This window comes from Penicillium canescens (genome assembly GCF_028828765.1).
Source record: "Penicillium canescens strain IBT 15451 chromosome Unknown utg000004l_segment0_segment0, whole genome shotgun sequence".
Taxonomy (NCBI): domain Eukaryota; kingdom Fungi; phylum Ascomycota; class Eurotiomycetes; order Eurotiales; family Aspergillaceae; genus Penicillium; species Penicillium canescens.
This window is the reverse complement of record NW_026703966.1, coordinates 3,379,872-3,401,266: the sequence shown is the minus strand read 5'-3', so window position 1 is coordinate 3,401,266 and position 21,395 is coordinate 3,379,872. Positions and strand designations below refer to the sequence as shown.

At 49.5% G+C, this 21,395-nt stretch overlaps 8 protein-coding genes across 8 annotated transcripts; 5 read left to right on the top strand and 3 right to left on the bottom strand.

The window, feature by feature from the left end:
* Positions 1–2,105: 2,105 nt before the first annotated feature.
* N7446_006645 (haloacid dehalogenase, type II) lies at positions 2,106–2,897 on the top strand (the record flags this gene model as incomplete). Its single annotated transcript, XM_058515392.1, has 1 exon — positions 2,106–2,897. One exon carries the CDS (start codon positions 2,106–2,108, stop codon positions 2,895–2,897), a length of 792 nt encoding a protein of 263 aa, XP_058372570.1.
* Positions 2,898–4,446: 1,549 nt separating this feature from the next.
* On the bottom strand, positions 4,447–5,316 carry N7446_006644 (enoyl-CoA hydratase/isomerase family protein; the record flags this gene model as incomplete). Its single annotated transcript, XM_058515391.1, has 1 exon — positions 4,447–5,316. The coding sequence occupies one exon, from the start codon at positions 5,314–5,316 to the stop codon at positions 4,447–4,449; it is 870 nt and encodes a 289-aa protein (XP_058372569.1).
* A 665-nt stretch (positions 5,317–5,981) lies between these two features.
* N7446_006643 (ABC transporter) lies at positions 5,982–6,597 on the top strand (the record flags this gene model as incomplete). Its single annotated transcript, XM_058515390.1, is given in 2 exon segments — positions 5,982–6,143; positions 6,154–6,597. The coding sequence occupies 2 exon segments, from the start codon at positions 5,982–5,984 to the stop codon at positions 6,595–6,597; spliced, it is 606 nt and encodes a 201-aa protein (XP_058372568.1).
* A 273-nt stretch (positions 6,598–6,870) lies between these two features.
* N7446_006642 (GNAT family N-acetyltransferase) lies at positions 6,871–8,166 on the bottom strand (the record flags this gene model as incomplete). The annotated part of the gene is made up of 1 exon (XM_058515389.1): positions 6,871–8,166. The coding sequence occupies one exon, from the start codon at positions 8,164–8,166 to the stop codon at positions 6,871–6,873; it is 1,296 nt and encodes a 431-aa protein (XP_058372567.1).
* Positions 8,167–10,114: 1,948 nt separating this feature from the next.
* On the top strand, positions 10,115–11,238 carry N7446_006641 (uncharacterized protein; the record flags this gene model as incomplete). The annotated part of the gene is made up of 2 exons (XM_058515388.1): positions 10,115–10,171; positions 10,240–11,238. 2 exons carry the CDS (start codon positions 10,115–10,117, stop codon positions 11,236–11,238), a joined length of 1,056 nt encoding a protein of 351 aa, XP_058372566.1.
* A 4,868-nt stretch (positions 11,239–16,106) lies between these two features.
* Positions 16,107–16,880, top strand: rasB (Ras small monomeric GTPase RasB; the record flags this gene model as incomplete). Its single annotated transcript, XM_058515387.1, has 2 exons — positions 16,107–16,184; positions 16,239–16,880. The coding sequence occupies 2 exons, from the start codon at positions 16,107–16,109 to the stop codon at positions 16,878–16,880; spliced, it is 720 nt and encodes a 239-aa protein (XP_058372565.1).
* Positions 16,881–17,190: 310 nt separating this feature from the next.
* N7446_006639 (putative acyl-CoA synthetase) lies at positions 17,191–19,980 on the top strand (the record flags this gene model as incomplete). Its single annotated transcript, XM_058515386.1, has 4 exons — positions 17,191–17,740; positions 17,919–18,318; positions 18,417–19,306; positions 19,370–19,980. The coding sequence occupies 4 exons, from the start codon at positions 17,191–17,193 to the stop codon at positions 19,825–19,827; spliced, it is 2,298 nt and encodes a 765-aa protein (XP_058372564.1). The 3' UTR covers positions 19,828–19,980.
* Positions 19,981–20,724: 744 nt separating this feature from the next.
* On the bottom strand, positions 20,725–21,285 carry N7446_006638 (putative GPI anchored protein; the record flags this gene model as incomplete). Its single annotated transcript, XM_058515385.1, has 3 exons — positions 20,725–20,950; positions 21,005–21,087; positions 21,139–21,285. 3 exons carry the CDS (start codon positions 21,283–21,285, stop codon positions 20,725–20,727), a joined length of 456 nt encoding a protein of 151 aa, XP_058372563.1.
* Between the last annotated feature and the right edge of the window lie 110 nt (positions 21,286–21,395).

Below are 21,395 nucleotides of genomic sequence, written 5' to 3'. Positions count from 1 at the left end.
CTAAATTTACGAACACGGCAACGATCTGAGACGAGTCACGCCTACTTAGATTGATGACCTAGATCAGCCTTGCCGCATGTCGGAAGTGCGGATGCGAGGAGACAAGGACTGGACTTCGCGCCTCAGAAAAAAAAGACCAGGGATGTTCGTCAGGGGGTGACATGGGGAAGCAAGAAACCCACCCGATTAGCCACCGCGAATAGATGCTCCACTGCCAGCTGCCTAAGACACTAAACGCATAGTCGAAGCCCGGAACGTTAACTGCAATGCTCGAGGCCTGTTCGCGAGATAAAGATCATCGTAAACAATCTACAGGAAAGGGATGCACCACCAGTCATTGGGTGGAGAATGGAGCTGTCAGGGATCCGAACACGTTCTGAAAATTAGAACAAAGAAACAAAGAAAGGTTAAAAGATTAAAAAGGAGCCTTGTAATCCCGCGGTGCGAGTTATGTGGCTAAGTTGACGGGGTCCACTGAGATAGGAAAAGAAGTCGAGATCATGCCATTGCAGCAATTGCATCTCTTTTCTGGGTATGGGGAAGGTGTTCGTCTGAAGCCCGTCTGGATCAGGGCTCCACTGTGCGTCGGATGGGTCCCAACCGCGTAGCTCAAGCTCTGAAAAAGCTTCTGAGACGGCTGTGCAGGGAAGATCCCCCTATTCTGACGATGATACCAAGTGGACTGAAGGCGTCCAGTGTACAGCAAAGCAAAGAAAAAAGGGCGAATAAAATAAAAGAAAAGCCGTGGTTGTGGCCAATAGCATCAATTCCGAATCCTTCTTTTTGGGAGCGTGCATCGAATAAATTGGAGCCCGTACTGCATGGGGGAAAGCGGTGGCTAGCGTGTTTGAGAGTAATATTAACTGTTCTCTGTTGTTGGCCCTAGCGTATTTGCGCAGCTTGATCGGCGAAGGCAATTACATTCAAGAGCCTGTGGTCTGTGTTTCAGAATCCAGGTTGTATCTGACGAGTGCTTATTTGGACAAGCCTCTTTGTGATGCGTTTTTCCCTCGTCCAAACAATATACTGCAACAATTGTCCGGTCAAAACAATGCTGATCAGGGGTAGAGCTTCAGGCCCGAGGTCCCCACCGGAGCTTGGAAACAAAAGCACCCATATGGGCCGAAATGAGAACCGAACTCCCCCGTTTGACAAAGTCTGGGACGCGTTTTTGAGGCGGGATTTGGCCCCAGGTCTGAAGGTCTGGATCTCTGAAATGGCTGGCGTCCCTGTGTTGTCTCGCATTCTGCATTTCTCCATGCAAGTACCGGTCGCACCCTGCGGACGTTGAATGTGGCGACAACGTGAAAAGAAGCGGAATCGCCACAAGCCAATCACTGGCAATAAGCTCTGCTTGGTGTAATATCCGGTTTAGTCTGGCCTCATGGCCAGACTCTTTCTGTGCATGCGTCAAGCCCCCGAATTAGCCCCGTTGGAAATTGGACTAGCAACGGGGAAGACGCGAAGGAGGATGAGTCTCCACGAACCATTTGCCGTGTCTCCACACCTCAGGGGCAATCACGGTACTTTTGATTTGGACGTTGACAGGTCGCGTCGTGAGACTCATCTATTTTCTGTGCCGAGATTTTCTTTTTGACATGAGCGCTAGCGAGGCTAGGCTTGGAGGGTGGGGTTATCATTGCACACAGTAGTCCGTTGAATAAATTGATAGCAAGGCCGATAGTCAAGGATGCAACAGTCAATGGTGCAGCAGTCAATGGTCATTGAGAGATCAGTGACCAGAGGGAGGGAGGAAAAGAAGAGGGCGGAATGTTTGCCCTTCTGTCATCTGCGCACTGTACAATGTCTACATTCCACTCTCAACACGAGCCTCAATAAAGTTCAGACTTGTCATAATCAAGTCAACTCCCACAAAGCTGATCGTTTGAACAGAATCATTCCGCCAGAACTATCAGCCAGTTAGATCCGGAGGACCTCGGCGTGACTAAGCATATATCATGGACACAGGCACGAATGAATAGACTCATTTAACTCTCGTCTGGCTGGAATCTCAACTGAATATTCAGACGCAGTACGGCAGCCTACAGAATCTCCAAGGCGGGGGACATCGTGAATATCAACAGCCGTGCAGATCCATCCCCACAATGTCGACAACCCACCCACCCCAGATGCTGTTTTTCGATACATTCGGCACGGTAGTCGAGTGGCGCACATGCGTCACCCAAGAGCTGAACACAGCCGCCCTGCAGGCTGTGAAATCTCCCCGCAAGGGCCTCTCAGCCGACGTGCGGGACCGCGCAGCAGCCATGACCTCGCACGACTGGCTAGCATTTGCCGAACAATGGCGGCAGTCTTACAGCATTTTCACAGCGACATTTGATCCATCAACTGAGTTCGTGTCGGTCGATCAACATCACTTTAATGCTCTCCAAGACCTCCTTCAGAAACACAGCCTGGATGGTCTGTTCACCGATGAAGAGCGGTGGGAACTTGCTTTCAGCTGGCACCGACTTAGCCCATGGCCGGATAGTGTTCCTGGACTTGCACAGCTAAATAAGAAGTTCCAGACTTCTACGCTGTCGAACGGTAATGTCTCCTTGCTGCAGGATCTACAGCGACATGGCTCGTTGCCGTTCACGCATTTGGTCAGTTCGGAGAATTTTGGTGCTTATAAGCCATCGCCACTGGTTTATAATGGGGCTGCTAAGAAGTTCGGCTTGGAGTCTGGCCAGTGTGGGATGGTTGCGGCCCACCTTGGTGATCTGAAGGGGGCTAAGAGCTGTGGGCTTCAGACTATCTATGTTGAGCGTGAATTCGAGGAGGCTTGGTCACCCGAGGAGATTGCACAGGCCAAGGCTGAGGGGTGGGTTGATATGTGGATTAACCTAAAGTCTGACGGCTTTCTGGAAGTTGCTAGGCGATTTGGGATCGAATGAAGTTCATTCGTTTTAGTGGTGGCTAGATCCAGGATGGATCGATTGGGCTCGCGGGTCCATCACATCTCGTCCTTCGGATCAGCTCCACCACATTTCATGTACACATGTAGCCATAACGTTACTTACTAGATTCTATTGAATTATCTATGACTTACCTACGCAAGTAAACAAGCTGGGGTTGATCTGGTTGAATTTTGCTTGTTTTAATGTCTATGACGTCTCAACAATTAGCTTTATTGCATTTTCAATCAATTGGACCTACTCATTGACTGATATATGAGACAAAGCAACTAAATTCACTGCTCAACTCGGCTTGATATGAGCCAATCTTCACGATCTAGGTCATTTATATGGTCACATATAATGCCCTTGATAGTGGAAAGGCCGGCGGTAATTCACTTCGGCCATCTTCCAACGCCGAAATAGTGGTGAAACAAATACGTCCGGTAGATGCTCTAATTGGTCTATGTCGTATCTTCTGTTTGTTGTCGTGTCGTGTCTATACGTATAACGTTAAGTTGTAACTTTATAGTAAGGTACAGGGCACCCAAAATTCAGTGACATAGAATCTACTCACTACTACAAAGACAAAGCAGCGATGACAGCCCATAGGGGACTAGAGTCCTTCTAGCCTTATTACAACAACAACATTACAACCAAGACTCAAGCGAACGGGAGAATGATAGAGATTACCATACATACCAGAATGTATCATATGCTACACTCTCGACAGAAATAGCGCCTCGACGTTCCATATTTCGAGCTCACTGTTGAGTATCCCCAGGTACATAAGTGCATAAGTCAGTTAGACTGAGATTTTTAAATAAACGAATTCCGGACAGCCCGCGGTAAAGCCTGGTGGTGGTTGAAATTTGTTTTCTGTCCCTTCAACTTGTTTATTTTTCTACTTCCTTTGGAGGACCTCAGAGACTTCCTTGCGTGAGTCAGCTAGGAAATGGTAGGAACTGTTGCTCTGGTTTTAAGATCTTCTCTACCTGGGTATGGGAAATTGTGAAAGGTTATAACCTCAGGCCATGAGCCACTGTATATCTCACGGCCTTGCACAAATTTCATTAGCTTGCAATATTCTTAATTTAAAGGGATCCTCTGCGGGCCCATCATCCATTCGTTTGAACGCTACTACCTCTGCTGACTGCGTAGCATATTCTGTAAAGTGCCCTACAAGGCAAAGCCAAGCATTCCGTTTTTCGGTGTTTTTAACTCTCTTGCCAAGGGTCACCCACCTCATTAGCGAACCTAGCTTTGCACTACTGCGTGTAGAAGAGCAACTGAACATTTGACTAGTCAACGAACCAATTGAACAATGTATAACAGATAGCGCCATCTCTCATTCCGGAGTTCCGGTAATTCGCAAAGCTGGGGATTTCCAGATTAAAAAATTTGAGAGCCTGTTGTACTCTAAATCATGAAGCCGACAATGTCATCTTTGATAGGCACATATACAAAAAGGGACTCAACGTTTAGAGGACGAGGATAACTCCTATAATAAGTCAATATATGTACTGTAATCTCAATGAGAACTCACTGTTTACAGCTTGCTCTCGACCCATCGAGGAGCGCGCTTTTCAGCGAATGCTTGTACACCTTCATGCAGATTCTCTCCGTCGTTAAGAGCAGACTCCCAATTCTCGCTCAGTAGACGGCTAGCATTTTCTGCACTCCCATCCTCATAACCAGCAACAATCCCCGCGCGACTAATAATCACACTGTCGGGACTATTGTTAACAATGCTCGCCGCGAGCTCCAGGGCCGCTTTGACAACCGGACGCTCCAACATCGTGCAGTCGACTGCAGCATCTTCCGTGATGACATTGATCATGCCCCACTCCTTTGCCTCCGTAGCTGTAATACTCTTCCCCGTCAAAGCCAGTTCAGTAGCCCTCGGCCGGCCGATTGTTCGCGCCAATCTAGGTAGCGAGCCAGCCATTGCAACTACACCTCGCTTGGCTTCCGGAAGGCCAAAGAGCGCACCTTTTGCAGCAATGACGAGATCCAAATTTGCGACGATTTCCATGCCTCCACCGAAAGCTAACCCATTAATTGCACCAATGACAGGTTTTTTGCCGTGACGCCGGGAAAGAGCGCCGAACCCTGATCGCGGCATCATCGGCTGCTGCTCTAGTTCTCCACGGGCACGACGAGCGTTCAACTGGTTCCACTCTTTCAAGTCCATGCCGGCACAGAAAGCACGACCGGCGCCTGTGACGATTGCGCAGCGCAGTGATGGCTCACTGTCATACCAAGAGAAGAGAGATTCAAGTTCGTATTGGCCACTGCTGGTCATGGAGTTGAGGGCCTTGGGCCGATTGAGCACGACCAGCATGACATGTGGAGCAGGGAAAGACACAGCACCGTAGGTCTGTGGCGGTGGTTGCCGGTTGAATGAATGAGGTTGCATGGTTGTGTATGTGGACTTGTACCGAGAGATAGAGAGTACGACTTCTGCTAGCTGTGTTCCAAGCAGATGCGACTGTAGAAATATAGCAATCAGATCTGAGTATGAGAATTCGAAGCCTCGGATTATGAATACATGTACCTGACCAGCCAGCACGGCTTGTGGCCCCAATTACATGTGTGTGGGCGTATTATAAAAGTAATACGAGCGGCATTGGGTCCACACGAATTGAAACGCCGAGTGTCGATCTGATAAAGCTGATTTCAGCCCAGTGGGGACGGTGGAAATCTCGTACCATTACGAGGCGTATATCAACTATATGATAGTATGGAGGAAATCAAAACAAGTGCCATTGAATGTCTTAGACACCGAAAGAGAGAAACCAGATGCCAAGTATTTGATCTCGACAAGTTAAGCATCGACAAGCCTTTCGGGGAGACCTACGTAGCCTGTGGAACACCGCCAAGGGAAGCTTGGAGTGATCGGCATAGCGCATAATATTGTCCAGTACTCGTATTGAGCTCCATGTTCGTATCTCAGTTACGCAGTGGATTCCCATATCAGGGGCGAGTCCATCCACAGTAGAATATGGCCCCGTGGCACGGAGAAAGACGTCGAGGCTTCGGGAAAGACCCAATCATTTGCCCCCGAAACACACGGAGGAGTTGATGTCGAAGTCCCGAGACGTCAAATTCTCCTACCCAGCACGCGCGCACGCCCCTGTCTTACGCGGTCTCAACGTGCATGTCCGACCAGGTCAGTTCTGTGCGCTAGTCGGGCCATTAGGCGCTGGTAAATCTACAATCATCTCTCTAGCAGTGCGCTTCAATGTATCCATAGGCGCACGCCCAGCTACAGAGGTGTCCGACGAGGAGATTATCGAAGCCTGCAAAACTAGCCAATATCCACAATACCATCATCAACCTCCCACAGGGCTATAATACACCCTGCGGAGCGAATGAAAGCAAGCTATCGGGTGGTCAGAAGCAGCGACTTGCCATTGCACGAGCTCTTGTTCGCAAGCCGAGACTACTTATCCTCGATGAGCCTACTAGTGCCCTGGATGCGGAGTCCGAGAAACTCTTGCAGGAGGGGCTGGAGGTTGCGTCACGGGGTATTAGTGTTTTGGCTTTTGCACATAGGTTGCATACAATCCGCAAGGCTGATATCATTTCTCTTATTGAGGCTGGCTTGTACGTTGAGGCTGGTACTCATGAAGAGCTACTTACTCGTTCGGAGAGCTATCGCACCAATGTTCTCAGTCAGACATTTGGTGGCGATTGAGCTTGAAGCCCTTTCTTTTACATTTTTCATTTAGGATTTGCATATAGTATACTTTGTGCATAATAGTAGTATCACATTCACTTGCTGAAATAACCCAATTTTTCCCATCTTGTTTTTAAATAATAGTATGAACGACGCAGTATGGAGTATCAAGGGCCTTTTGCTCATATTGTTGACATCCACATTATCGACGAAGAAGCAAAGAAGCCACAACAAATAGATCAATTTTAAAGCTAGTGTAGACGCTATTCCACATTTCTATTATATCCAATTTTACAGACGAGGCCTAAAGCCCAACCCCGTACCCGCAATGTGCGGGCTGACCTGATTAAACGGACAAAGCTGGAAGAACCGCTCACGAGTACACTTAACCAAACTAGCACGCTTATGAGGCAAATCAATAAGCTGATCCTGATGCAAACCAAAAGTGTAATCATAAGTGAGCACCTTATCATTAGTGCTCATAGGCTCACCAACGATATTCTCCGTACGATGATCATCAAGGAAGCAGTAGTGGATCATACTGGGCCACCAAGCCATAACGCGATGGGGGCCACGGAACGCATCATTGCCGACAAGAGTGTGGCGGCCGCGATCGAAATTCCCGGAAGAGTAATGCGCACCCACGTTATCCTCCTTCGTCCAGAAGATCTCATAGTATGAGAATGACGTATCATTGAAATGACCCAGCACGGTCAACGTGTGCGGGTCTTCCTCCTGTAGGCGCAGATACTCGCGGTGCTCGTCCAGCGTTCCAGTCTCCTTCCAGCCCTGCGCGACACGCGGGTCGTTCTGCCAGGTGTGGAAGAGGTTGAGGTGGTCCGGGTTCCGGTAATCTAAGGCCACGAGGGAGAAGTGCTCATCCAAGAAGGGGATATAGCGACTGTACACCACAGAGCCGGGAGTCGGCTTTGGGTTACGACGCGGATGGCGTCTGTGCATGGTTTCTGTTGAGGTCATGGTCCAGTCGAGATGGGGGACTGCAGCGGCTGGGTTCCAGGATGGAAGCCAGATAGGTTGCGAGCCTAGCGGGGAGGCGCAGCCTTGCCAGAAGGCGCCGCGGAGAATGAGGACTTCATTGGGGGTTGGCTTGAAGGTAGTTGAGGTGCTGACGGGGCGCGGGTGGTCGATTGCAACCATGGATAGGAGCAGCGCGTGCGCCACGGCATTTGCGTGGGGGCCTTGGAGCTGAAGACGGAAGGTTTCGATATCTTCTTGTACTGTGAAGATGGTATAGAGGTGAAGCCAGATTTGGCCTACTGTGGGCGCTGTTTGGTTCTCCCAGTGCGCGATAGATGAGGGGCTTCTTTGCGCGCGTGCCCAGGCGGTATTGTTGGATGTGGGCGGGGCACTCTCTGACTTTACCTGGGTGGGCACCGTGAAGTAGAGCTGATCATTGTGCAAGGCCTGAGGGAATGGCTGCGCTTCCTGCGCATTGTCTGCCTTGAGCAATTGAAATGACTGGGTTTCGCAAACAGCTTTGCTGGAGGGAGCCACATTGTAAGTAGTCAGATAAGGATGAGGCAGGCGAATCTTGACCGAGGCCAATGCCTGGGAGGAGAATGTCATTTTGCAGAGCTATGGAGGGTGACAGGTTGTAATCAGATCAAAATGGGCCTGCAGTGACTTATACAAGATCAGATTAACGCTCGGCCGGTTTGAAGCACCACTTTCCTGGGTTCCGGAACACTCCGTGGGCCTTTTCCAGCCGATTTCGCAAGCTGCTCTCATTAGCAAATTGAATGCAGATGGAGCTGAAACCCGGAGGCTTGGTGTAGAAGGCAACTGGGGTGTCGATCGAATCAGCCGTAGCGGGATTGCGTACTGTCAGGCAAATATACAATCCTATTCGTATTCTATTGCAAGTTTGAGATACCGAAACCTTGTGAAAACGTGGGTCCCACCGAGTCTAAGTGGTATAGACTCGTCGATCACCCACCGAAACGGCTACTGTGCCTTGCGTCCAAACCTTGTTGACGAACTGGGCTGAAGTTTAAGCTTTCTTTTTGCTGGGCATTCCTATGAAGAAATCCATGCGTTCCTTGGTGAACTTGGCTAACTTAAGGGTTAACACTGTCTCTCTATACCATCAGGATCAACATAGCCTGTGGAGTTCACTACGCAACGTTGTGGAGGTGGGAGGCACACGGCGTCTCTTTAATACCCGAAGTGTTTCCGAAAGTTACCGACTTTGTCTGGTACCTTTCATATGGATGTATTTAATGTATAGTTATACCCGTATTAATCACATACCAAGACAAAAAGTATGGACGCCGATGATATGGCCTCACTCCTTCGAGGCTTAGTGGATCCTCAAAGCTGCAACCCTGGACATATGTGGAAATGAGGGAGAAAAACGGAGTCGGCTTTTCCAGGTGAGCACATTCCAAAAGGATGTGGGTTGTTCTGGAAGAGCCTAAGTTCCTTCCCAATGGCACCTGGATCGGCAAGGAGGTTTAATTATCAATCTCCGAGATCATCTCGGTGCCGGCGAATGGATTGATCGGCAATCTTGCTTCTGTGCAGAGTATTGGAGTTCGCATTCTACCTGGATGCATCAAAATGATCTTGCCGTCATGGTCGTCCCATTCTGTTCTCGCCGAAAGCAACAAAATGCGCCTGGCCGGGTTACCTCGGGTTGATGTCTTTTTTAAGAAAGACGCTCGGTCTTGCATTCGTGAGGTTGATTTTTTTTTTTTTTTTTGGATTTAGCAGATTCGATATGGTTGGCAGCCAAAATAAAAAAAACTCCCTAAGAGCACGATTCGATGCACTGCTTCGCCACCCTGAAGTGCTGTTCAGTACAACATGCTGTACTTGAAAAGGGGCATTCATTGCCATGGAGAGACTTAGCACTTCGGATTTGTCTTTAGCGAGACCATTATACGGACAGTCTTTGTTCCAAAGGGGCCAAGACCAGATACCAAATGTCCAAAGTGAAATCGCTAGACCAAAGTGTCAGCTCAATTTACAAGGCTATGTTAATTAATAATCATCGGACACGCAAGTCATAATAAAATGTAACGGATAAACCAGCGCCAGATTCAACAACCATACCATCCGATGCGTCCAACTTGACTGCCAAGGCTTCTTTGAATAACTTTTCGATCAGTACCTGGAAGGCAATCGCCACACGACGCTTAAGATCTAAGAGAGCTCCAGCCATTCACCAGATATTCAGCGGCATTCTTATTGCTCGTCCGTCAAGCATCTCTATGATGTTGAGTATTTTAGCAATAATTTGTCGCTAGCTCAGAAATGCCGCCTTGCCTATACCAAGCTTTTACACTTAGTAGACTTTCAATCAAACATAGAGCCAAGGTGACGAATTCGAGAAATGGTGCAACAATTCGTGGAAACTGTAACGCAGTGGTCCTATACATTTCAAGCCCTAATGCCAGCATAACCCGCCCGCCCTGAGCCGGTATCGGCACCCGCACGGCCTTATCAGATGCCGCCTTATCAGATCTGACGCCAATTGTCAAATCTTACCCCTTCACGCAACTCACACCTCACAATGCAAATCAAACAACTATCTCTGGCCCGGGGTCAGCCCGGAATCCTCCATCACTGCGTACACAACCTCCCTCCTCGAACATAACCCCGGATCAACTCCCTAGCTAACCGACCACACCCGACCAGACCGACACCCTCGTCGCATTCGAATACACACGCAGCCAAATCCGCAAACCACACACCTTAGTCTTTGTAGGAGGTCTAGGTGATAGCCTCGGCTCAGTCGACTACCTAAACGAAGTCGTCAATGCCCTCGACGCAACAGAATGGAGCATATTCAACCTAGGGCTCTCCTGCGCAGGCGGTGGTTGGGGAATGGGCCGACTAGGCAAAGACATCGACGAGCTGTCTCAATGCGTCTCATACGTCCGCGCGTATAAGGAGCCCCAATTCGGGCCCGGCAAGGTGGTGATCATGGGCCATTCGACGGGTAGTCAGGACGTGATGCATTACATTAACTGCCCCAACCCGCGGCCAGCACACCCCGTCTTCGATCGCGATTGGGAGCCTATTGTGCGGGCCCAGGTTGATGGCGCTATTATGCAAGCGCCTGTTTCCGATCGCGAGGGTATCTTGTGGGTTGTCAAGTGTGGTACTGAGCGTGATAGTCCAGTTAAGATGCGCGAGATTTATGATAAGGCTGTGGCGGATGCGCGTCGTGCGACCTATGAGGATCATGATTTGGTTGATACTCTTGTTCCACTGGTTGTGACATCGCGTATTGGATACCCGCCTTCTGCGCCGGTTAGCAGTCGTCGATTTTTGAGTCTGGCTAGTCCGGACAGTCCCGAGAATCCGTCGGAAGATGATTTGTTCAGTTCCGATTTGAGTGATGAGCAGTTCCGTGGGACTTTTGGTATGATTGGGGAGAGGGGCTTGTTGAAGCAGAAGATGCTCGTGCTGTACTCTGGGCGTGATCAGTCCGTACCTCCATGGGTGAACAAGGAAGCTCTGTTGAAGAGGTGGCAGGCTGCGGCTGATGGGAGTGGACGGCAGATCTGGGACACGAGGAGTATGGTTATTCCTGGTGCGTCGCATGCTTTGAGTGATAGTGACCAGGCGAAGCCGCGGCGGATCTTGGTCGAACAGGTGACGTCTTACCTGGATGATATCCAACGGGGGTGATTGTCAGCTGGAAGATTGTATCCTATGTTTTTTTGGCGTTCAAAAGCTATCCATCATTTGATCAGGGTGGGGTAAATATCCAAGAATATAACCAAAGCTGCATACAGTATGACACATGATTATGTATATCTAAGCGTAAAGTGACAGCAGCCCTGGAGACTTTCGGTTCATAGACTATCCAATCAAGGCCCTTAAAGGAGCTGGAAACTCCAGCCCGGTCAGATCAGCGATTCAAGTATCCCTTTCTGCAAGACCGGTCGATTAGGAGAATCGCGAGGAGACTATACCCCCACACAAAATTCATAGGGTTATTTGCCCCACTTATTCCTCCGTGGCAATCTCTTCGGTATTGTCGAAAACCATATAGAACCTGTGCCGCTCTCATTTGTAACTTTTCATGCAAAGAGAGAGAAAACGTCCATGGGGAGTGGTCAGCGGTGAGAGCCACACATAGTGATCAGATACGCAGTTTTAGTAGGAGAGCCGTTATACCGTGTGTACAAGAAGAAACGACAGGGTATAGAGAGGGCAACAGACAAGCAGTACAAGAAAAAACTTACTTTTGGACGTAGTGCTATCAGTTGTACCTCCGGTAGCATGAAAAAGATGTTTTACATATGAATGGGTAGATACCATTTCATAAGAACGAGGGAATTGGATGCATCTTTGAAGCAGGCTATGAGTGAGAAATATCTCTTGCTGATCCCGCACCCTTCCTTGGGTCTGGCCAAACCACCATTTTCAGTTTCTTATTATTCTAGAACAACTTCTAGGATGACGGTTGGCTTGTCATGAAAACCGTGCAACATCTTTATCTGTGTGAAAGAAGAGTAATTAGTGAAGTCCTAGGGCTTATTAAGCCAGACTAGATACATCAAAACTCACTTCCTACTCAACTGTCCCGTCCTGGAGGATGTCCATTCAGGACGTCCAGAGACTCATCAAATATGTCTCACATGCTCATGGCAAGATGGAGGTAGAATCAATTCCGAGGAAACTCTATACCACCAGCTTTAGACAAACTTGTGATTCTTGTCGCTTGTCGTTATATCTGAAAAGGCTTAATTGCTGCACGATACGGCGAGACTCCCAATCGTCCCGGATTTCTGCTGTTTCTTTTCATTGTTACGAGTTTCTTTCAAGGGTCGTCTATCGGATGTCCTGATGTCTTACGAAGGTTGAAGATCTTAATAGAAGATGATGGTGGTCCTTTTTTTTGATATCCAACCGTGTTGAAGTAGTGGAATGGAAGAATGTCAAGTAGACTTTTGTAGGTCTTTTGTGGTTTTATAGCACGATAGTGAGCCACGACTGATCTTGCGCCTTCTCAGTTCAATATATGATATGAAGATTAAGAGAGGCGTAAGAAGGACCAGGAGTCCACTTAACGAAAGAAGGCATCTAAACTTCTATGCACCAAAGACAAACAACGGAGGTCGGAACTCCTAGGCGTGCGAACCAAGCAAATGGTAACACCGAAACTTCTGTGGGCTACAATGAGGCCAAACCGAAGGATGAGGGAGCTCATCTCAGCCCAATACGGAGGCAATCCGAGTTTCCAAGTCTAACTGTTCAGCCATACTGTACAACGTAGGAAGTACCGCTTCATAACTTGGACAGATATAAATAAACACGCCTCGGATGAATACATATCTATGAATAGATACCGAAGCCTGGCAATGAAGCTGTCCAGAGTAACCGGGGTGCGCGGACAGCGAGAGCAAGGTAACGTGGAGAAGAGATTGAGGAAGAGATATCACTTTCGTACAGCAAATACTTCCTTTAATGTTGTGTTTAGCATAACATAGGCCAGGCTTTGCAGCAGTCTGACTGCATGATTACGGTGAAAGTCCCTGAATGATTCCCCTATATTAGAGCAGACAAACAAGATGTCAGTCATGAAAGTTGTGGAACATCCATATCAATATGTAAATCGACACTCTAGTCAATGATCTTCATAATGACGCCTGATGCTGCCTATCGTGCGAATGCACTGTTTATCGGGCTATGCTGCCTCAACATCCACTACGTCCCCTATTTTGAGATCTACACATAGATGCCTGGAGAATATTGTGAATTTTAGAAATTACATGTGACTACCTGTAGATCTAAACAACTAGAGTATCTGATCTCACTCAAGGAACTCGGCCGAAGTACTCCCTGTACGACCTATACGCGGAAGAAGAACAAGACTCCGGACGATCAACCGGCAAGCTAGACCATCACTAATAAGTTGTCTCATACAAGTAGCTTAAGCAAGCCCCAAACTATGCCTAAACCCCCTGACCCCACAAATAACGCTATCCATTATTGGGGCCACATGCTCACCTGACGTTTAAATCAATAGTGCAACGAAGATCCCATCAGCGATCCCAATGCAGGAAATTTGGGTAGACACATAGAGTATCAACTGGATCTATCAAACATTGAGATCGACATGTTTCTTTGTACTGTACGTGTAACTGCATGTGATCCAAAAATTTGGCGATATACCTACATGGAAACATTAACTTATCATACATTCCATACGAAGATCGAGTCACAACGAGAAATATTCCTGCCAAAAAAAAAAACCATCACGCGCTAATCTCAAACAGGCAGCTGTGTTATCAAGATCGATTTTGGGAACCGTCCCAGCCGAACACCTAGGGCGTGCAAGGCGCAGCGTCGTACGACGAACGTAGGACGCAAACAAAAGACCTATCAAGAGACGCAATTCAACGCGATTATCAAGGACAAGGGATGCCGTTACATCATACCCGTGGGACGGGATGCAAGACGATGCCGCCGCCAATGCAACACAATCTCGAGATTACATCCTAGACCAGGGCCAGGAGGAGGCCATAGTGGACCGTTCGACAGAGGCGCGTCTCCATCTAACGGTCAGGCGGGAGGATCCGCCACGAGCCCCCTGTCACTTTTCATATGCATCTACGGCCATCATTGGCGCGGCGTTCAAAGCTCCCCCGGCCCAGCCGTTACCCGGACCATTCCGTCCGCGCGAACAGGGGGATGAAACACCCTCAATATTATGCGGTCTGTACCTGTATCATTCTCTAGACCGGCAACCCGTCTCGACGCTCATCATTGCTTGCCCGAATATAATGTTACCCTTGAGGGCAGGATGCATATCACTGCATTTTGGGGGTCCGGGTCGGGTCGATAGTCCCCGGCGAGGCACGGTGAGTGCAGATCCAAAGCTGATTGGACTCAAGCGAATGAAATAGATTGAAAGAAGAGAAAAAGGAAAAAGAAAAGAAGAAAAGAAGCAGAAAATTCCCCGTCGGGACCCGTCCCGGAGCCCCCATGGGCTCAAAAAGGAACTGGGTGGCAGTTCTGCCCCCACTGGGCCACAGAACTGGGAACTGGAACGAATTCGCCCCGGCTGCTTTTGAGTTTGTCCATGGATGCCCAACCAGGGAGATTGGAAGTCCTGGGCTATAAAGTGCCTCATAAGCAAGGCTTACCAACAAGGTACCCACTTGCCCTTTCACTGAACACAGTACTTCCTCTTGGACAGATCCTTCGGGGACCGTTACCCGGCGCTTATAGACATGGGCATCGCGGACCGGGAACGCAAAGACCCCCATCCGCACCCGAGTAAAAGAACTAGAAAAGTGTAAAAGCGTGATAACGAGGTCCAGCCTGGCAATCTAACATTTCCTCTAAACCAAGTTGAGTCTGGCTCAAACCTTTAGACACGCGATAGTCATTCCAGAACGTGTGATAGTGTGCTGTGATATGGACGTGCATATATTTCGGGTTAGGGTCTTCGAGTATAGCATCCTGACTACTCCGTATATAGCATTTCATTTCAAAGACCACGAGGCTGTGGGGATATGGGGCGCCACCATCGACACTAACAGAATAATACTGCAGATGTATAGACTCCTGAAACAAGAGATGACACACTTTCCACGTGTGGACTGGGGTCCTACGAATTAGACTCAACCTAATCATTATTAGCGACTTTGTATTATACACAAAAGGGCTCGCTTAAGAGGAGGGGGGAGAGGGTTCCGTCCCACCCGATAGAGAGAGAGCTTTCAAGCTTCTCCACCGGGAGTGAAGGCAGGAAGGAAATGAGGCCAAGAAAAGCTCACAGTTCCGTGGATATCCACTGTGTCCTGTGCGTTGAGGGCCGGGCCTGCTTCTCTCCTTTTCCGTGTGGAGCTGTCCCTGTATGTAGAATACAGAAAGTCAGAAGTCGAAGGTAGAATGTAGAATGTAAATTGTTAGGTGATAAAGTAGAGCATAGAGATCGAGATAGACGTTAGAATAATATCGAATAGTATAGATAACATATCAGTAGGGGATAACAGTGTCATCACGCCGTGAAAAACGCACTAACTTCCTAAAGTGGATTCCCCCTGGTCAAAAGTGTATGACTTCATGGAGCTGTCACTTATGTTCCCCTAATTATAGGAGTTTTACCAGTCATTTCTGTCTGCCGGTCTCGTTTGTCTATATTTCGAGGTCTTACCCGAAACAGTTTCAGCGGGAAAAGAAATATAGTGGAAATCCGAGAGGCTAAACGGTAGGGGGTGAAGATTTCAAACCCCCGACAGGGATAGAATTGTAAATTCTAACTCCGTACTCGATTTGTTCAATTGCTCTTACTCTTTCTCTTACTTTATTCTTACTCTTACCTCTTACTTTCTTCTCTCACTTACTTTCCTTACTTCCCCCACCCACGGACCAGACTTCGCACACTCACTTTTCTCAATTGGCGTCGAAGCTCCTTTTTCGCCCCCCCGCCTGGAACGTGGGCCACTTCACCCCCTCTTCCTTTCCCCTCTTTTTCCCCCTTGGTATGTTCCAACATGTCGCTTGCGCTTCTGTCGCTGACTGTTTAGCTCTCTCTCGCCATGTCTGGGAAAATGACGCTGTACAAGCTGGTGGTGTTGGGTGATGGAGGTGTTGGAAAGACCGCCCTTACCATTCAGGTTGGTTTACCCGACTCGGGACACGAGATCAAGACGCTAAATACCACCCCCCAGCTATGCCTCAACCACTTCGTCGAAACATATGATCCAACCATCGAGGACTCATATCGCAAACAAGTCGTGATCGATCAACAATCGTGTATGCTCGAGGTGCTGGACACTGCGGGTCAGGAAGAATATACCGCACTACGAGACCAGTGGATTCGAGATGGCGAGGGGTTCGTGTTGGTGTACAGCATCACGTCGCGCGCCTCCTTTTCGCGCATCACCAAATTCTACAACCAGATCAAGATGGTCAAGGAATCATCAAGCTCGGGCTCCCCCTCCGGGCCCAGCTACCTGAACTCCCCACTGAGCGCATCCTCCGGCCCAGCAATGCCCGTCCCCGTGATGCTGGTCGGCAACAAGAGCGACAAGGCTGTGGAGCGCGCAGTCTCGGCACAAGAAGGTCAGGCACTGGCCAGGGAGCTGGGATGCGAGTTTGTCGAGGCCTCCGCCAAGAACTGCATCAACGTGGAGAAGGCATTCTACGATGTCGTTCGCATGCTGCGCCAGCAGCGACAACAGCAGCAAGGTGGTCGCCCGGACCGCCGCCAGCCCGGTGGCCGTGATCGTGACGCCGGACCCGAATACCCCAAGTCCTTCCGGCCGGACAAGTCGCGACATCGCAGTCGCCTCAATTGTGTCCTCTTGTGATCGGCCGGGTCCGTCCGGAGTCCCTTGAACTGGCTTTCTATTTCTTCTTTCTCTCTCCATTTTTGGTCCCGGGTGCATCTGGAGGGTTCTGTCTTTTATCTCGGCGTTGGTGGCCCTAAGAGGTGGTTCTTTGGAATCCTCTTTCTCTCCACCATACAAAAAAAAATCCCCAGGCGACGAAGCCAGATCGCAGTCGCGCATTAGCAGGCATTTCGATATGATACCCTACGACTGAGCTTGTTTTTATTTGATTTTGCGATATATAGACAATACAGGTTCTACCAAAGATTCACAGTATTCACAGTATTAAATGCGGGGGGGCGCTCTCCCCGCAACACCCCTGTACTCTCATGCAGCCCCTACCTCGGGTAGCTTAAGCTATCCCGCCTGGGATCCCCCGGATTCACATCCCCTCTCCAACTTCCAACCTCCAACCTTCCCTTCCTCGACTTCACATCCCATTAGAGTATCCAAACCAACAATGCCACCTCACACCCAAATAACAACAACTGCTCACTCCCTTGCCGACCCAGAATCCTTCTGGAGCTATCACGCAGCCAAGCTCCACTGGCACCACAAGCCATCACGAGCCCTGACACGCCACACCAAAACTCTCCCCAGTGGAGTCTCACACGAGCATTGGTCGTGGTTTGCCGACGGCGAGATCTCCACCTCCTACAATTGTGTTGATCGACACGTCCTCGCAGGTCACGGTGACAATGTGGCCATAATCTGGGAGTCGCCCGTGACAGGATCGACAGAGACATACACCTATGCTCAGCTACTCGATGAGATCGAGGTTCTTGCGGGAGTCTTGAGGGAGGAGGGAGTAAAGAAGGGTGATGTTGTCATTATCTACAGTATGCATTCACCCAATGCCCCTACGATGGCAGTCACATCACCACACATACCTACCCATACCCATATCCATATCCCCATCCCCATCCCCGCCACCATCACAACTACCCCCACAGTAACCCCACAATATAAACCACATGACAATAACACGAGAACAAACTAACAAACCATCCGGGGTAGTGCCAATGATCCCGGCCGCCCTAATAGCAGCTCTAGCAATAACACGCCTAGGCGCAATCCACGCCGCCGTCTTCGGTGGCTTCGCCCCGCAATCCCTAGCGCAACGCATCGAAGCCGCGCGCCCACGCGCAATAATGACCGCCTCGTGCGGTATCGAGGGAAACAAGGGCCCCATTGCTTACAGGCCGCTAGTGGAGGGCGCAATAAACGCAAGCAGGTTCAAGCCGAGCAAGGTGCTTGTTTGGCAGCGGGATCAGCTGCGCTGGAATAGACCTGATAAGAGGGGTGGACAGCGGAATTGGCAGAGGCTTGTTAAGAGTGCGCGTGGTCGGGGGATTCGGGCTAAGTCTGTTCCTGTTATGGGTACCGAGGGGGTTTATGTTATTTATACTAGTGGTGAGTATTGGAACCCCTGGACAGTGGACGGTGTATCTTTCTTCTTTTTCCATTTCGGAATATCAGTATTGGATAAATAACCACATATTAACACGCATACAGGAACAACAGGCCTCCCAAAAGGCGTCCTCCGCGAAGCAGGCGGACACGCCGTAGGCCTAACCCTAAGCACAAGCACCCTCTTCAACATAAAAGGCCCAGGCGATGTAATGTTCTGCGCCTCAGACATAGGCTGGGTAGTAGGGCACTCCTACATCTTATACGGACCCCTCTAGTCGGCGCAACAACGATCCTCTACGAAGGCAAACCAGTCGGCACACCGGACGCCGGTATATTCTGGCGTCTAATCGAAAAACACAAAGCGAACGTCCTGTTCACGGCGCCGACTGCTATTCGTGCGATGTGCAAAGATGACCCCGAGAATGTCCTTATTGGTGAAGTTGGAAGGAGAGGCGGATTGAAGTCGTTACGTGGGTTATTCCTTGCCGGTGAGCGGAGCGAGCCGTCTATTGTTCGGCTTTATCAGGGGTTATTGGAGAGGTTTGGGGCTGTTGGTGCTACTGTCGTTGATAATTGGTGGTCGTCTGAGTCTGGTTCGCCTATTACCGGGCTGATGCAGAATTGTCGGGCTGCTCTTGCTGGTTCGGGTCCTGGTGCAGATGTAGAGGGACAGAGTGAGAAACCTCTTGCTCTTCGTCCTGGATCGGCGGGTTTGCCGTTACCTGGTTTTGATGTCCGTATTGTCGACGATGAGGGCATTGAAGTATCCCATGGCACGATGGGTAATATCGTTCTGGGACTACCCCTTGCCCCGACAGCATTTACGAATCTGTTCATGGAAGACGAGCGCTTTTACCGTGGGTATCTGAAGCGGTTTCAAGGGCGGTGGGTTGATACCGGTGATTCGGGGATGGTTGATGGAGATGGCTATTTGCATGTTATGTCGCGGTCTGATGATATCATTAACGTTGCAGCTCATCGACTTGGGACTGGTATGTTTTCTCTCTCTCTATATCCCAATGTTTCGAGATAAAAGGCTAATCACCCATCTACAGGAACAATCGAACAAGCAATCCTCTCTCACCCAGCGATCAGTGAAGCAGTAGTAATCGGCCTCCCTGACCCCATAAAAGGCCATCTCCCCTTCGCATTCATCCAACCAAAAGCTGGATCAACCCCGGAAGAAGCTACATCTAATGGATATCTACCAGCAAAACCAAGCCAGAAACTCTTCACGGAAGTGAATACCCTCGTGCGTGAACAGATTGGAGCTATTGCCTCGCTAGGTGGGATGATTCAGGGCCGGGGGATGTTGCCTAAGACTCGGAGTGGGAAGACGCTTAGACGGGTTCTGAGGGAGTTGGTTGAGATGGCTGTTAAGGGGGATTATGAGGGGGCTGTTGCTGTGCCGCCTACTGTTGAGGATGGGGATGTTGTTGATGTTGCTAGGGGGAGGATCAGGGAGTATTTTGAGGGTGTGAGGAGGAGTCAGGGTGGGAAGGCGAAGCTTTAGTTTTGTTAATAGGCATTGGAGATGTACATAGTGGCCTATTGGGATGAAGGTATATATCTGGTGATGATGGCTGTTTATCTTTGGTTTCTTTACTTGAAGTGGGAGCCTATAACAGGGAATATAATGAAAATATTGAGACCGATGCCTCTGAGGAAAGTGTGGTTTAATACATAGAAGAATGTGAAGTGGATATAGACTGTCTCCATAATGATTGTTATAAGATCGATCACATTGTGCACTGTCACCTTGCTTATTTTGGCGTTTATAGACCTGCATGATCCCCGCAATGCTCCACGAGTCTATGTACGATTCGATTATGACATAAAATACAAGGTCTCATCATAGTACACTTCTCAGCACGCTCGTGACATGTTGTAGGAGCGGCTTGGAGAGGATCTCGGTAGTTGATCTATTCATCCCATGGGGGTAGGGATCGGCTAGTCTCCAGATAGATCGAGATCAGGTGGAGAGAAATAGAGGATCGCCAAAGCTTGGCCGATAATCAAGACGTCAACTTCAATATGCGTTCGGAAGATACCGACGATGATAAGAGTCGTCAAGAGCATCGTCGACTACGAAGCCTACTTTCATACGGAAGACAGCAATGAGAAAAGAGAGATCATTCGCGATTGAAGTGATATGAAGATAATAAACAGAAACGTTATGTCCAGGAGAATCACGCGCAAAACCAACAAAAAACCCCAGCATAGTGGGGAGAACATGAACAAGATACACCCAAAGGGAAGAAAACAATTATGTATTATCTAAGGAGACGTAGACAAGACATATACACCCAAGAAGAACCCGTAGCCTGAACACCCGACAGCGAAGCGCCATGCTCAAAGCGAACACAGAGATCGCGCCATCTCTTCGTGATACCATTGAAATTCAACCGCTTTACAGCAGGAGGGCAACGGCACCGAAGACGGCAGCCAGACCGGCACCGGCGCCGGTGGCGGCGTTGATGGCACCGGCGTTGAAGGCCGGCTGGGAGGGGGAGGGGGAGCCGGCGGAGGAGCCGGGGGTACCGGTGGCACCGGCGTTGGGGACCAGAGGGGTGGAGGTGGCGACGCTGGGCACGACGGGGATGCTGCTGCTGCTGGCCAAGGGGGTGGAGGAGGAGCTGGGATGGAGTTAGAATGGAATTGTTCTGTGTATTGATATGTTGATTGCTTACCAGCTGTTGCACTGGGTCACGGTCGAGGTCACGAGGGGACGGGTGACGGTGTAGGGACCGTTAGTCATGGTGATGTGACCGGGCTATTTGTTTTGTTAGTGTTTGTTGCGTGTTTTGGCTTGTTACGAACATACGGTCGAGATGCTGTAGGTGTGGCTACCGTGCACCACGGAGGTGGCCTCGGGGCAGTAGGTAGTGTACTGGGTGACAACCTCAGTGGTGACATCGGAGGCGACAGCGCCGACGACAACGGCAGCGAGAGCGGCGATAGAGAAACGCATTGTGATAGGATGTGAAAGGAATAATTCCAAGAATGTTCGTTGAGGGGTATGCACACGCGAAGTGTAGAGAGTGAGTTCTTAAAAGAATGTAATCGGTTGAAGAACCGGGG